Source organism: Lethenteron reissneri, chromosome 14, assembly GCF_015708825.2.
Source record: "Lethenteron reissneri isolate LAM-NWPU_2019-01 chromosome 14, ASM1570882v1, whole genome shotgun sequence".
Lineage (NCBI taxonomy): Eukaryota > Metazoa > Chordata > Hyperoartia > Petromyzontiformes > Petromyzontidae > Lethenteron > Lethenteron reissneri.
In genome coordinates this window covers 10,561,187-10,576,383 of record NC_083792.1, presented here as the reverse complement: position 1 = coordinate 10,576,383, position 15,197 = coordinate 10,561,187, and the positions used below count along the sequence as shown (strand labels likewise).

The window sequence follows — 15,197 nt, the reverse complement described above, 5'->3', positions numbered from 1 at the left end:
AAAATGTGCCTGATATATTGTCTTATTTTATGAGGCAGTGTTAATGGAAAAATTATTCTTCAGTCTGCAAAAGGAGTTTGTAATTAATACGTATGGGAAACGGTGTCTTCGACAGCATGACGAAACAGGAATCCCAGCATGCTTATCAATATGACAGTACCAAGCCTTGTGCACATTCTGCACAGACGAATGGTGATACCATCTTGATATGCAAATACTTCAATTACATGGAGTATTTCTTTTAGCTAAGAACGGCTTTCTATGATGTGCGGATTTCTTTGCGGATATGAGAAATTGATCGTTAATTTCATCCTATTATCCACATTTTTTGATGCGGATAAGTGGAATAAAACCACCATGGATAATGACATCGCCCTCCCAAATGAGAGGAGTCCTCACACTCGACTATTTAATTGTACCAGCCCGCAAAAATCTTTGGTCATTAACGCTGCCTCATAGCAAACCCGCGGTACAAAATGCACGCACTTATTTACTCACGGCTGTTGCATGGCTCCTCGGGCTGGAGAAAGAACTTGAATTCCGCCTTTTAGAATTCGCGAAAAATTTCAAAGTGCTTTTTGAATGCGACGCAACGAGGATGAGGAGGAGGAGAAGGGAGAAGTGAAAAAAGAAAAACCCACCGCGGAGAAAATGTTGGCTTTTCTGAATCGAAGGCGAGGAACAGTGAGGGCCCACATTGCTCGCCAGCGCCGTTAGCGCTCGCAGACAGCGCTTATTTCCCCAGGGTGACTGCCCCCCCCCCCTCTTCCAGCCAAGCCTCCCATTACCTTGGCTGGGTCACACGCGCTACGATAAATACATCAGCGGGCATCGCTGATGTGGGCAGACGGCGCTGACTAAATCATTTTTTTTGTTCATAATCCACGTGAGACCCGTGCTATTTTGCGTTAATTAACGCCCTGGAATTAAAATCCATAGCCGTTGAGAAAAAAGACGCGTGTCTCTGTTTTTGTTGTTGTTGTTGTTGTTTTTTTTTTGTGAAATGACAACTCTGACTTTGTGTTGGAAAAAATAAATACCCCGGTTGTGTGCGCGCGCGTGTGTGTGTGTATTATAATTTAAAATCGTGATGTTTGCTGGATGCTTGCAGCTGACACGGGATTTATAATGCGTTTTTAAACGGAGGAAATTTGAACTGCGAAGCGTTCACGCACTCCGTACGAAGAAGTAAGTTGTGAATTATTGGTTTCTTTCTCCCCGCGGAGAGGGCTTTTACAATTTGAGAAGCCATGGGACTCGTTAACTAAATTCTTCAGAAATTACTGTTGACATCGTTACAGCTAATGCCCTAAGTATAAGCTCGCGGTAGCCCTTATTCATATTTCTTTCTTATGTCTTGAAACGTTGGACTCCTCAGTCAGCCAATAGACACGAGGGGTTAATTTTTCAAATGCATTTTGTCATTCGCACCAAAGACGAATATTGCCTCAAACAAATATGAGTGTGATTTCTTCCCAGTATGCATATTTGCGTGATGTCTTTTACTGGTTGAGTTTATGCACCGTCGTTTATTCACAGTTGTTTATTTTATGCATATTTAAGGCCTTTCCCAATTCCAGGCTGTGGGCCCTTCGTCTGAGCACTGAGAGAGTAAAAAGGGCTGTGACTTCATGGTTATATCTTTCGGTGCCTCAAAAAAATACCTGTAAGGTTTATCAAGAGGCAAAAAATGGGTTTTTATAAGTAGTTTTTCCCGTTATCACATTTTTTGTAACACTTTAAATGTTTATTTTCTAGTATTATTATTATGATGATCATAATAATAACATTGTAATTTGCAGCCCTTTCTCAATCCACTGCTGCCTTAGTGCCTTCCCATGCAGCGGTGGGGGCGTGGGAGTTGTTTGACCATACTTCACCACACTGGTCACTGCGGGTTGCTGCAATTGAAATATCACTCGCCACTGATGTTAGCCGTGACCCACCCACATGCTTTTACATAAGTTCGCACCAGAAACAATTAACCAGCCTAAATATGTTTTTGTGAGGCGCATGAGTGACGTCAGCACACAAAGAGCTCATGTTTGTGAATGCAGGTGGCTCAACTACGTCGCGAAGCACGAATTATTGGCCCAAAGTTCAGACCGTGGCTGAGTTATATAATGCCCTTTATCCAGAAAGGCCTCATTGAGTCTCAACAACTCTTTTGCAGGAGGGTCCTACATTGGAATGTTTGGCAAATGTGTGATCGAGAGTATTTGTGCACGTTGGGAGGGATGTCAGGACACCCAGGACACGTCCTTGCCTTGACCCACGTTGTTCCGTATTTCGTGAGTGTACAGGCGGTGCAATTGCACCGAGACCCCACGGCACCAAGCTACGACGCTGCGTAAAGGAAATTAAACAGGAGGGGTGGGGGAGGGAGGCCTATAACCCCCTTGCATCAGGGCCTGTGTCAACCGGGCCGTGTCGCTGGAGGGACACGGTCCAACATTCAACAACCTACTTGCTGTACTTCACCGAAATGTATGGCACATTGCTTTTCAATATCCTTCCACCGCGTGCGCTTTGCAGAATGGTCATTTCCAGAAACATCACCCTCCCCCCATCAAGGCCACGCAGGGTTATTGATGAAGATCTCGAAGATCACGGCACTCGCTACGCTGCCGCCTGCCGGCCAGCTTGTATCCCCACCAGTCTCTCGAGCAGCAGCCGCAGCAGGAGCGGCAGCGGCAACAACCTCCCCTGCCTCGCGACACTTCCACCCGCTCCATGGCTTAGCCGCGGAAAGCCACGCAAGCGCACTTACTGGTTGACGCCTCTCACCCCCCCCCCCCCCCCCCCACTTAGACTCCCTAACCGTGCGTTGCTCTCCGCAGGGCGCCGTTCTCGGCGGCGGAACCCAGCGGTGGTGGCGGTGGCGGCGCCGTCCAGCCCAGCGGACGTCCTCTCGCTCCTCTCGTCCTCTCGCTCTCTCCGCCGCCAGGGGTCGGGCCCCGGGGGGGGAGCGGGCGGGCTGCGGCACCCGTGAGCGATGCCGGCGGCCCCCCGGGGACCCTCTGGTGGCTACGGCCGCATCGCGTGCGCTCTGAGCTAACGGCGGGCGAGGAGAGGCTGCGCGCGGCGGAGCGCCACGCCTCGTCGCCGCAGCTGTCTGGGGTGGAGCGGATGGGCTGGGGTGGAGCGGGTGGGCTGGGGTGGAGCGGGTGGGCTGGGGTGGGCTGGGGTGGGCTGGGGTGTAGCGAGCAGGCTGGGGTGGAGCGGGCGGGCTGGGGGCGCAGCGGAGGCAGAGGAAGCGTTCCGCGAAGCGAAAGGGAAGTGAGTAGGAAGGCGGGGAGCAGGGAAGCGGGCGCCTTAGTGGGGTTAGTTAAGCGACCGTGACCCTTGCACGTAGCCAATTAGAATCAGAATCTTTGTTTATCTTTGAGAAATCCGATGAGCTATGAAGCTCTTTGTCCACAGGTGTCCCAGTCGCCAGTGCGCTCAGCCGGGGGAATTCTACATTAGCAGGAGGCGAACAAGACGCGAGCCATTATTTCTGCTTTGGAATTTGAAAAAATATTTTCTCTCTCGTCGCAATCAGACATGTATGCAGTTTGTGGCTTTGTTATTCTTTCACGCTTGCCCGTCATCTCGAAGGCAACCCTATTAAAGTGCACTTCTGTGCGTATTTAATCTGCTCCAACAACATAATGTGCAGTGAATTTGGACGAGACGGCGGTGTGGCTTGAATTTATTTGAAGGCTTACTGGAACGAACTCGCGCCAATTATTCTGAACGGCGAAGGCAACGGATTGCATAAAAAAAAAACACAAAAGCCTAGGTATGTAAATTGCACTCAAGAAGTTTAATTATCTCCATTTTCTGTCATTACCGCACTCAGGCCACATGCCCTCGACCTGTCAGCGATGAAGAAGCCATGACCACCGATATGTTTGAGGTCACAAACAAAGACAAACATCCCCCGTAGATTCTAGATTTGAAGCTTTCGCGACTGCAAGGATTCATACTCTTAGGTTTTTTCGGTAAAGTCACGTAGGCAAAAATAAATAACTAAAAAAAAATATAAATAAATCTATGATTTATAATTTAGGTTTTGTCGGTAAAGTCACGTAGGTAAAAATAAATAATAAAAATAATAGAAATAAAATATGATTTATAATTTTATAATAATAGAAATAAAATTATGATTTATAATTTTATTTCTATTATTATTTCTATTACTTTTTATTATTTATTTTTACCTACGTGACTTTACCGAAAAACCCTAAATTATAAATCCCCCATAGAGTCTTAACACTTTTTTGAGGCTGCTGTTAGCGAGTAGCACCTATGAAGGTCGGCACAGCACACGAGGGGGTGGGTGGCCACCACGCCCGACCACCTTTGTCTTCTTAGTGGCGATGTTTACACACTGCACCTGGTACTCATTTTGAGGCTGAGCCGACTTAGGGGAGGCCCAAGACCGGTTTAGATAATCGTCACTGTTGTTGGCTGTGAGCGGTAATCGAACTCGGGTCGCCGGGTTCGTAGCAGAGCACGCTTACCACCACACGCACAAAAAACAAACGCTGTCTGCAGAGTTATATAAAAAAAAATTGAACTTTGGGCCAGTTTATGGGCTGAATTATTTTCATCAATTAGTTTATTGAACGGGGCATACCCATGCGCAGAAACTAAATGGCTCGGGAGTAACCGGACCTCTGTGCTAGCAAGCATTTACTTCGGGAGCAAAATATTAGCTTGAGCGTGTCAGTGAGCACAAGACGCGAGATTCAACGGCCCGTGGTTTCTGCCGAGGAGCAACGAGGCTGGAATATACACCTCGCATAAGTTCTATTTTTGGGGGGGGGGACTGGGGAGGAAAAAAAGTGGTTGATAAAAGTCACGATATTAGATTATTTATTGACGCATTACGTTTTGGCCTTGAAAAAAATGAGGTCCTTGTTTCACCTGACCCCACAAAAGCGAGTCGGCTAACGTGAGTAAGTTGCATAAATCAGGGGCAGGAATGCAAAACATCGGTGTTGATGCATAATCCATGCATTCCAAATTTAATTTGTGCTTTAAACAGCTCTCTCGTTTCTTTTTCTCCAGGAGTTGGGTTTCGGTCTCGCCGGTGGCCCATACAGCTGCTCTGTTTCACGGCTAGGGGTCTGTTTATCGCGAGCGGCACAACACATGCTCATTATCGGCAGATCCGATATACGCCGGCGGCACGCTGGCACGGAGCGCTGAACACACTGCCCTGCCCTTTTCGAGGGGCGCTCGTTGGCCGACGAGCTGTCCAAGTGGCCGGCGTAAGTAAATACAAAAACAACAACGGCCCGTCGCCGGCACACGTTCGCTAGCACCTACGAAGGCCGACCACGGCGCACGAGCGGGTGGGTGGCCAGCACCACGCCCGGACGCATTTTGTCTCCGCAGTGGCGGTGTTTTACACACCGCAGCTGGTACTCATATTTGAGGCTGAGTCGACCTAAGGGGAGGCCCAGGACCGGTTCAGATGATCGCCACTGTGGATGGTCGCGAGCGGTGATCGAATTCGGGTCGCCGGGTTCGTAGTGCAGCACGCTAACCGCTACAACCACAACATCACTGCCAACATCACTACCACCGACACCAACATCACCACCACCACTGCTATGACCACGACTGCAACTGCTGCTACCACTGCCCCCACCTTCACCGCCACGGCCCTACATCACCACTGTCACTGCTGTTATTACCACCACCACCACCAAGACCGCTATCACCACTGCCAATCCCACCGCTACTATCACCAGAAGTTATCATCATTAGAACGACCATCATCATAACCACTATCACGACTACCTCCACCATCATCGCAACCACCACTGCCACCATCATGACCACTACCTGACCACTGCTACCGTCACTTCTACCACTACCACCGCCAACACCACGAGCACTTTGACCCCCCAAATAAGGAGCAGCGTTTGTCAGGCCACACTGCACAGCAGATGTGAGACTGAGCATTCGCACGGCTGCTAAGGCTCCCACCGTGTCTCGGCAGGTGCTCACAGACTGCACAAATCAAAGCCTGCAGAGAGATCGTACGCACATCGACGGATGTCTGTTTGTCTGTGAGCTCCGCAAGCAGCATCTTGGATCGGTTCATATCGCTACGGCCCTTTTTAAATCCTTTATATTAAGTTCGCTTGCTTGCTTGCTTGCGCGCTTACGACCGTGCAAATATTTCGGTCGTTTTTTAATCCACTTCCCGTGATCCAATCGAGCTGACATTTTTCACACAGACTCGTTGTGCGTGACAATTAATTTTCGTGAAAAAAATTTTGCAAAATTTTACACTTTTAGGAAAAAAATATTATATTTAATTACCAATTGCTTAATGCTGCCAGGCAATCATCTGACCCATAGGTGGCAGCCATCTCAAGCCAGAGGACGAGAGGACTCTAGCCGCCACGCATATAAAGGATTTATAGTGAAAAACTTTTTTTTACGGGTTAATTTTTTGTTCCCTTTAAGTTTTTCGATGCTGCGTTTCTTTCAGCGAATATTGTGTTCGGTCACTCTGGCGATTGCTTTTTAATTTTGATGACACAATATGTAAAGCAGTGGACTCCAATGCAGAGATGTGTTTTTGTTTTGTTAAGTAGCTCAGCAGCAGCAAGGAGCGGTAAGGCAGGAACGCGGGCACCAGGCCTGTAAACGATGGCATCGATTCATCGATTTAAATCTATCTGTACTCTCGCGATATATTCATCGAGGCACGTGCGCTTTTAAGGTTTCGAATTATGAATTAATTCAGTCTCGTGTGGAATTGGTTCAGGTGATTCCTGCGGCCTCGAGGGGCGCGACACCACCGGAGCGATGTAACAAAACATTTAACGAAGCGGCATATTCTGGCTCCGGAAACACACCTCGTGCTCATCCGCGGAATTACACGGGGTGGGGGGGGAGAGGGTGCAAATCGTTACAGCCCCAGTTGTTGTCTCCAGAGAGCAAGCTACTGCCAGCGTGAGGCCATCAGCAGGAGGCCTGGAGACCGTTGGGATTCTAGATTTGAAGCTTTCGTGACTGCAAGGATTCATATTCTTAGGTTTTTTCGGTAAAGTCACCTAGGTAAAAAACTACGTGACTTTAACGAAAAAACCTAACAATATGAACCGTTGGGATTGACCGCGTGGCGTTCAGGGAGTGGGGTGGGGGGGCAGCGTAGAGGTGCCGGCGGTAACGGGGAGCGTTGGGTTGGCAGGGAGGGGGTTATGTAGGAAGAGGGGAGCGGCGCCCTTAAAGAGTGATCGCGGAATTTCCTCCAGGGCTCCATTTACCTTTTCGGCTGGGGTTTCGGTCGGACCGGGGCGGCTTCTCCCCGCTTGGGCCTGCGCACACGGACGGACGCGCCGATTGCGCATCTCAGCTGCGGCGTCGCGTTTTTGGCGCCGTGGGTCCCAATGCGATGGGTTGAACGGGGGGACGGGGCAGTCGTCGCTAAGTCGTCAGTGGGCCACTGTTCCGAATGTTACTCCAGGGGTCGAGATCCATCGCACCCAAACAGGCCCCCTGGATAAGGCACGGGGCCACATCATCGGTGCACGATTACCTGTAGGCACCGGGTTTGGCATGGGCGTCCCCTCTGGTGAACCCACGTTGGGTCGGCTTTTGTTCCAGATCTGGCGTTTGTTTCAGATCCGGCTTTGTTCCAGATCCGGCTTTGTTCGAGATCCGGCGTTTGTTTCGGATCCGGCATTTTTTCCAGATGCAGGTTCTGTTCCAGATCCTGATTTGTTCCAGATCTGGCTTTTGTTTCGAATTCGGCCTTTGTTCCAGATCCGGCTTTTGTTCCGGATCTGACTCCGTCACTCGACCGCAGGGTAACATGAGTCAGAAGGTCTGGGCAAAGACGACGAGCCACGTGCCCGAACAGGACCCAGAGGGACGAATGCCCTCTCTGTTGGGGAGACCAATGTGGGATGTGACGGTGGTATTTGTGACGAAGTCAGACATTATATGGGGAGCCCGCCCCCCCCCCCACCCCGTGTATAATCCCCCTTCCCCTGCCTCCCCCTCCTCCTCTTCTTCTTCATGGCACAGCGGGCACCTGGGTTTGTTTGGGCTGTAGGCCCGCGGTGCAGTTGCACCGCCTGCGCGCTTGATGGCTACACCGCTGGCGCGAGCCTCTCTGCCCGGCAGTGCTGCTGCAGCGTTCTCCGTTTGTTGGGAACGTTGCCCTCGTCGTGATTTCAACGCCGATGGCGACGTTAAACAAAAAGAGAACTAATCGATTCCTTGCCCCGAGGGTTTTTGTTTATAATATGTGTTAGAGCAGTGCCCGTGAGTGAATAGGACAATGTTTAAATGCTGGTGTGTTATGATTTCTTTTGTGGTTCACTTATGTGAAAAGGGTAATTTATTAATTAAGTGATGATAAAATGCCGTGTGACCGTGTGGTATTGTGAGAATGTCATTTGGATTTTTTTAAATAGTCAGGCCGCATTTTTTAAAATTAATAATAATATTATGACTTTGGCAAGCGCAATACAAAAAAAATACATTTCAACGCTTGATCCCTGGGCAAAAAAATCGCAGCTGCTGAGTGAAATTTTATCACCTTGAAAAACACATTCAGCCATATCCATTGTTTACATGCTCTTGCAAAAATGTTTATCCGAAATACACCAGAATCCCTGCACGAGTCACGGCGTAGAGCTCCCATGATTATGATAAATTCGTAAAATGTGAGCGGTGCGAACGTAATGTACGCTTCAAAGTATGAGCCATCTGAACCTTAAAGCACAAATAGTTCTAACTTGCAGCGCTGGCAGGGTAAAAACGCGAGCTAAACGTTGGTATTTGGCACAACGTTGATGTCTGCTGAGCGATGAGCGTGTTATAAAAGTGCTCGATACATTGTGGAAATAAATATCTATAAGTATATATGTATAAATACATACATATCCTTCCGTTCCATCTTTCCGCGCAAAAATGTAAAAGATTTCAGTCCATCCCCCGCTGACATTTTAGAATGATTTTGACCGGCAAAATTTATTTCAGCGAACAAACAGTGTGCTAGCTTAGATTTCCTGGGTCTCATCAGCAGTCAGGCTCTCTAAACAAGGTGTTGACGCCAGTCCAGAGTTTGTTTGCTTAAATAAATGTTGCTGGTTCGTGTAAGATTAGAAGGCCATTAGGCCGAGAGTCTAAAAGAACAACTTTTTATTTTCTGTGTTGGACTGAACATTGGAAGTTTATTTGTTTCACTATCTGGAATGTCCTGTTACAGTGCTGAGTGAGTTTTCACTCAGTGAAACGTTTATATGCTTGCAAACGCCGTAATAGATTCCATCGTGAAGCCTCGGGACGTGCCATTGTAGAAACAGCATTTTACATAATTAAGCGACGCGTTGGGTTAATCGTTTGTTTGGTTACACAAACGGCAGTCACAATGTACTCGGTAGAAACTCACGATATGTGTTTAACAACATTCTACGGTGATCTGCATATTGCCTAAAATCAGATGAATAGTATAGTGAGAATATACGTTCCCCTTTCTGGCAATAAAACAGGTGTTAGGATTATTCCGACACCAAATAGACACCACACATTGCAAAGCGTCGTCTTGTTGCTGGCAAAAAAAAAAACCACAATGTCCCATAGATAATAAGCAACATGCACGAAACACAGAGCAAAAAGCATAATTACGCGCAACATCTGACCGCAAAATCTCGTGGCACCTGTGCACTTGGGCAGCTTGTTTTTGACGGACGAGCCACCCACGGGCCTCCCGTCCGGCGTAACGCACCAGCAGTAGCCCGTGAAGCTGTGACACTGCACCTGCGGGGGGATGAGTGGGAGGCGAGGGAACGGAGACCCGGCAGCGTCAGTCTGCGGTGGGTGACATCGTCCCCCCCCCCCCCCCCTCAGGCATTCGTCACGGAGGCTGAGCGAGCGGTGTGTGGGATCTCGTGCAGCAATCTGTGGGTGTGTACTCAAGACGTCTGGTCGACATGGAAGAGTAGGCCAAATACCTTATCGAGCGGCTCTGGAGCTTCTACGAGTGGAGGCCCTTCCGTTAGCAGCGGCGTGAGTTAAGCAATTGCAGGGCTGCGCCGTTACCTTTTACACAGCGGCCGTGTGATTAAAAGTTAATCAAATGTTTGTTTGTTAGAAAAAAAATAAATGTTTATAGCAAAGGGTCAAGGACAGAGCAAAGAAGTGGATCTGAAAGGCACTGCAGTCATGGGGTTTCACAACGCATCTGCTCTGAGCATTGAATGTTATCTCCTGGTGACCTGGCACTCTCCTCCCCCACGTGGAATAAAAAAAAAACCAACCCAAACTCTGTAACAACTCTGCCACATATCCCAGCGTGGCGTTGGATCCTCCTCCTCGTGAAAAGTGAGCCCCAAGACTCGGCGGCGAGGCTTTGTCTGCTTAAATAAGAAATTAGATCGAGGTTTGTTCGCCGCCTGCTTTCGACTTGCGGCACTTGACCTGCTTTTCTTTGTGTTGTGTTAAACTCGTGGTGAGCGTCGCGGCACGCCGGGCCCACGTTGGCACCGTGTCGACGGGGTCCGCGCGCCAAAACTACACACGCAACAAAGTATTCCAGATTGGTGCAATACATCTCTGGCCGTTTTGTGGCGCGTCTCTCTTGAATCCAGAGAGAGAGAGAGAGAAATGTTTGCTATGCTGAAAGAAATAAAATAAAAACTTTTGCATAACAACATTTTTCGAACAAAATTTTAAGACCAGGAGGTCTATACATGTCAGAATGAATCTTTGTAGTTTCGCGGTTTTGCTTGTTTAAATGTTTTAGCCAGGCACGGGGGTGATGGGTGGTGGGGTGGGGTGATGTGGGGGCCTGTTGTTGCGTATTCTGTGTGGCCTGTCCGTGTGCGCACATAACAGGGTAAAGGTGCGGCCCTGCAATTACTTAACTCACACCACTGCTGTTGGAAGGACCTCCACTTAGGGGATAGTTCTAAAGAGTCCCTCGAGACTCGAACGGATATTTTGACCTAGAAAACTTTTGCCTGTGGCACACGCCACGGGATGGGGACTAGAGTCAAGCATGTGATGAATGGAACAAGATAAAGGAACAGGAAGAGGGAGGGATGCCCGGGACGGAAGTCACCGCCATGGAGCCCAATGGTAGCGAGATGTTAACTACCTCGCCTGGTATACGGAATGTCGTGGGTTAGATCCTGACCCTGACGCTTTGCTGTATATTTAGAGTTTGTATCTTCTCCCCATGGTCACGTGGATTTTTCTCTGGGTCCACTGGTTTATCCCTCCACATTTAGAATCAACATGCGTTTAGAGTGTATGGTTGATATAAATGTCTGCATGATCAGCCACTTCGTTGAGCTATCATTTGTAGCTAGGTCGCTGCTTCTGACAAAGAACCGTATCGCTCAGTGGGTTTTACCTGGTAAAACAAAAATAGTCCACAAGATAGACAAATAAGGCATGGCTCAAGATGAGCACGAGGAAGAAAGCATTGCCAGGCAGGAATTGGACGAAGGGAAGAAGGATTGACTGGGTCAATATATCGAAGATGACAGGGTGATGATGATGAAAGGGTGATGATGATGAGGATAGGGGTGGGAAGAGAGGGAAGGCGGAGAAGGATGGAGCAAGCAGAAGTGAATCGTACGGAGCAGAGTCTGTTTTCATAGCGGGCGGGGAGAAGGGAGGGATTTAAAGTGGGTGTGGTTACACAAGTCACGTGATTCACAGAACGCTTGTGATTTAAATATATGTATATGTGTGTATATATATATAATATCAAGGTGGTTAGGGCACTGCATTACAGATTCCCGATTATGCACCATCACCCCCACCAACACCACGATCACCACCACCACCAATGCTGTCACCACCGCCATGATCACCACCATCACCGCCACCACCACCAACGCCGCCACCACCAACGCCGCCACCACCGCCACAATAACCACCACCACTGCCGTCACCATCACTGCACGGTTGGCTACGTACGGCACGAAAAATGTTCAACATACCTACATACATATCTACACCTCACTCCCCCTCTCGCCAGCCGTCGCCCCCCACCATCTTCAGACTCGCAACAAACCCGTACGATCCGTGAAAATTTGACCCCGACCCAACGCCCACTCCCTGCTCTAATGGGATTTACAACCAACTGGGAGGCCAGTGTTTTTAAATACTTTTTGGGGGGGGGGGGGAGAGGGGGGGGGCATTTTTTGCGTTCTGCTTGCAAGGGAGCCGCTGGGGTTCCATGGCTCTGTGCCAGCGGCCCCCCGCGGGGGAGGAGGGGGGGGACCCACACAGACACCCTTGTGTGCCCCCCCCCCTTCCACCACCTCCACCACCACCGAAGGGGGCTGTGTACGCAATATCGACTGCTGTGACGGCAATTAACATGTTATTGCCACATCCAAATTACATCGCTGATGATTCAACTCCTACGGTATGCAATAAGCCAACGGGTTTTTTTCGCCTGGAATTTAGATTTTTTTTTTTCAGTGGGAATAACGTCCCCGCAATTCCAATGGGGGGGGGGGGTGTTTATTTATTAATTAATTTGTTTATGACTGCACCGCTGATGCTAAAAGAGAGAATAAATCCTGTGATGCTTCACGATCGTTATGACAGCTTTACTTTCTTCTGCTGAAAATCAAAACGTAAAAAAAACTCCCGTATGATGGGTCTGACCGTCAGCATGTTTGCCGTTACAAACGAATCAAATGTAAAAGTTTACAACAAAAATGCCTTCGTAAGATTTGTCGCGGGTGTTGTGTGTGTTTTCTTGGTCGCTTTCGTTTCTATTTTCACTCCCAGAAAGCACGATGGGACTCTTTGACTCCCATCGTCTCCTTCACCCCAGCCGTTAACAACTTTGCTCAATTCGAAGAAACGTGTCAACCCTCGTCGATTACAGCTTGAACAAAGAGTGCTGTTTGTTGCTGGCCCGCGAGACACTTGCACGCCTTTGAGCCTGTGCTCAGTCGGCAACCCGCGCAAAAGTAATGAATAAACACGTATTTTATTTTATAATATTATTACTAAATTATTTTATTTCTACCTATGTGACTTTACCGAAAGAACCAAAGAGCATATATTCCTGCAGTCGCGAAAGCTTCAAATCAAGATTGAACACGTATTTCATTTGACGCTCTTATTTAACGCGTGGCTTTTGAAATCCCAAAGGAACTGCGGGCCACCGCAGTGCACGAGACAGAGAAGCCAGCATCTGCCCCTCACGCCACGGCAGAGAAGGCCGGGCACGCTAAACCACGTCGCCTCTCATTCACCGTGCACACGGCTGAGCGTGTGCGTGGCTCGCTGACTGAGCTCTTGTATTCGTTTGAACTCGGTGCACCCCCCCCCCCCCCCCCCCCCCGCTGCACGTTAACAGTATGGGCATTTTGATAGCTGCATTGGGGCGCATTCAGAGCCTCAGTCGAGCAGTGTGTTTCAATACGGGAGGAGGAGGAGGGGTGGACACAACATTCACTGGAATCTCTTCGACAAATTACGATTCGCTGGAACGGCTAACAGGCAGGGGTTTAAAAAAAATCTTATTAAAGCAGCCAAATTACTGTTTGCTGTAATTTAGTTTCTGTAATCGCTTCTTAAAACCTGATTGAATAATAAATTGCCTAATTCGATTAGTGCTTTGAAAGGGCCGTGTTGTGTTATCTGGCGATGTGTTTTCTCCGTGGCGTCGCGGTTTAAGTGGCGCCTGCGCGTCTGCGAGATGAACGCGCGGGATGCTGGACATCACCGGACCCAAGAGCGGTCAACAGCGGCGATGGCAGAGGGCGCCTTCGCGTGGCCCATTCCGTTCGGTGAGAAGTCACGACTCATAATCAACGTTTTTGGGTGTTAGATCGCGTTATTTATAAATGTGTCGTAACCCTCCACCACCACCACCCGACACGGCCAATCAGTTAAAAAAGTGTCACGTTGACAAAAGACAAATAGTTCACTGCTTTAGCCCACCGGTGTGTTGAAGCGTGAAACCACAACATTTAAAATTTTTGAGTAGTACGACGTTTCGCTGGTAATTGCATCCAGCACCATCGGGCAATTCGCCACGACTGGTGCCATCGTCAGCCCGGTGAGCGAACATCGATCAACGGTCTCCCCCCAGTCTCCGTGGCAGCAAAAAACAACTTCCAGGTCCTCAAATGCTTCGTAAGCAACATATTTATCCCTTTTTGTCAGTCCACTGCTGGATGAGGGCCTCCCCACGCTGTTGCGAGTCGTGCGGGCGTATATGACCATACTTCACCACACTGGTTAGTGTGGGTCCCGTGAAGGCGGCTGACGCAACTCGATTCCTTTGACCATGCCTAGATCTCGGGATACCAGACTGTTCTGTCGTCTGCGCCGTGTTCAACCACTGCTCCTGCTGGTCAAAATACTTGCACAAAGTTCTTATTGCCACCTTGCTCAAATTCAAGAAACGACTCTTTTTTCTTATCTATTATATCTTAAATTAGTGCTCTTTTGTTTGCTGGCCGTTTGGTATTTTTTGGGCCTTCTAGGCTCGTACTCATCTCCCGCGATTATCACAAAAAAATGCGAAGGAATTAAATTTGAGAGGTGAGTATTTACCAAAGGCCCAGGTCATGGGTCACAGCACATGCATCAAATCGTGTAAGAAATTACCGCTCATGTGATTTGTTCATGGAAATTTTCTAGCTACTATGATATATAACTATATAATTAATGAAAAGAAGAATGATTTTGCTTTGATCGAGCGACCCTACACGCCGGAGCTTCTCGAAGCACTTCGTATCTCATCTCACCTCATCACGTTTAAAAGGGCACCCCCAGTGGCAGCTGTCCCTGTGGGCACCAGGTGACCCAGCACCTGGCCGGCAAACGGGGTGTTAATCTGCTAGTAAAGGTGAGGGTGATGATTGTTACGTGCAATCCCAATGAAGTCATACGCTGGTCACTTTTGAATTTGACAGATTTGGAGCCTGGGACCAGGCACGCACGCTGACCCACGCTTTGCGAATGGCGTCGCGGGATCGTTAACGTTCGCTGCGTAGCAGACGGCACGGAGTATTATCCTGGTCATTCCACCTGCAGTCATGATCAGGGCAGCCGCTGGGTACGAAAAGTGGTACCTCTCAAAATAGGTGGCGAACATGCTACCGTTCGACCGTGTCACCGCACCATACATCACATTACACGTAATATATAAAAAAAAAATATTCACGATGGCAGTTTCAGCAACGGATTCTCGA

General features: G+C 48.7%; 1 protein-coding gene across 5 annotated transcripts in view; it reads right to left on the bottom strand.

Moving 5' to 3' along the window:
* LOC133342381 (SPARC-related modular calcium-binding protein 1-like) overlaps positions 1 to 15,197 on the bottom strand; it is a 68,920-nt gene that overhangs the window by 33,797 nt on the left and 19,926 nt on the right. For all 5 annotated transcript variants that reach the window (XM_061551510.1, XM_061551513.1, XM_061551511.1 and 2 more), the window contains exons 4-5: positions 9,681 to 9,780; positions 7,278 to 7,328 (exon numbers count right to left, since the gene is read on the bottom strand). In XM_061551510.1, the coding sequence (XP_061407494.1) occupies positions 7,278 to 7,328; positions 9,681 to 9,780 (151 nt within the window). The remainder of the gene's footprint in view (positions 1 to 7,277; positions 7,329 to 9,680; positions 9,781 to 15,197) is intronic.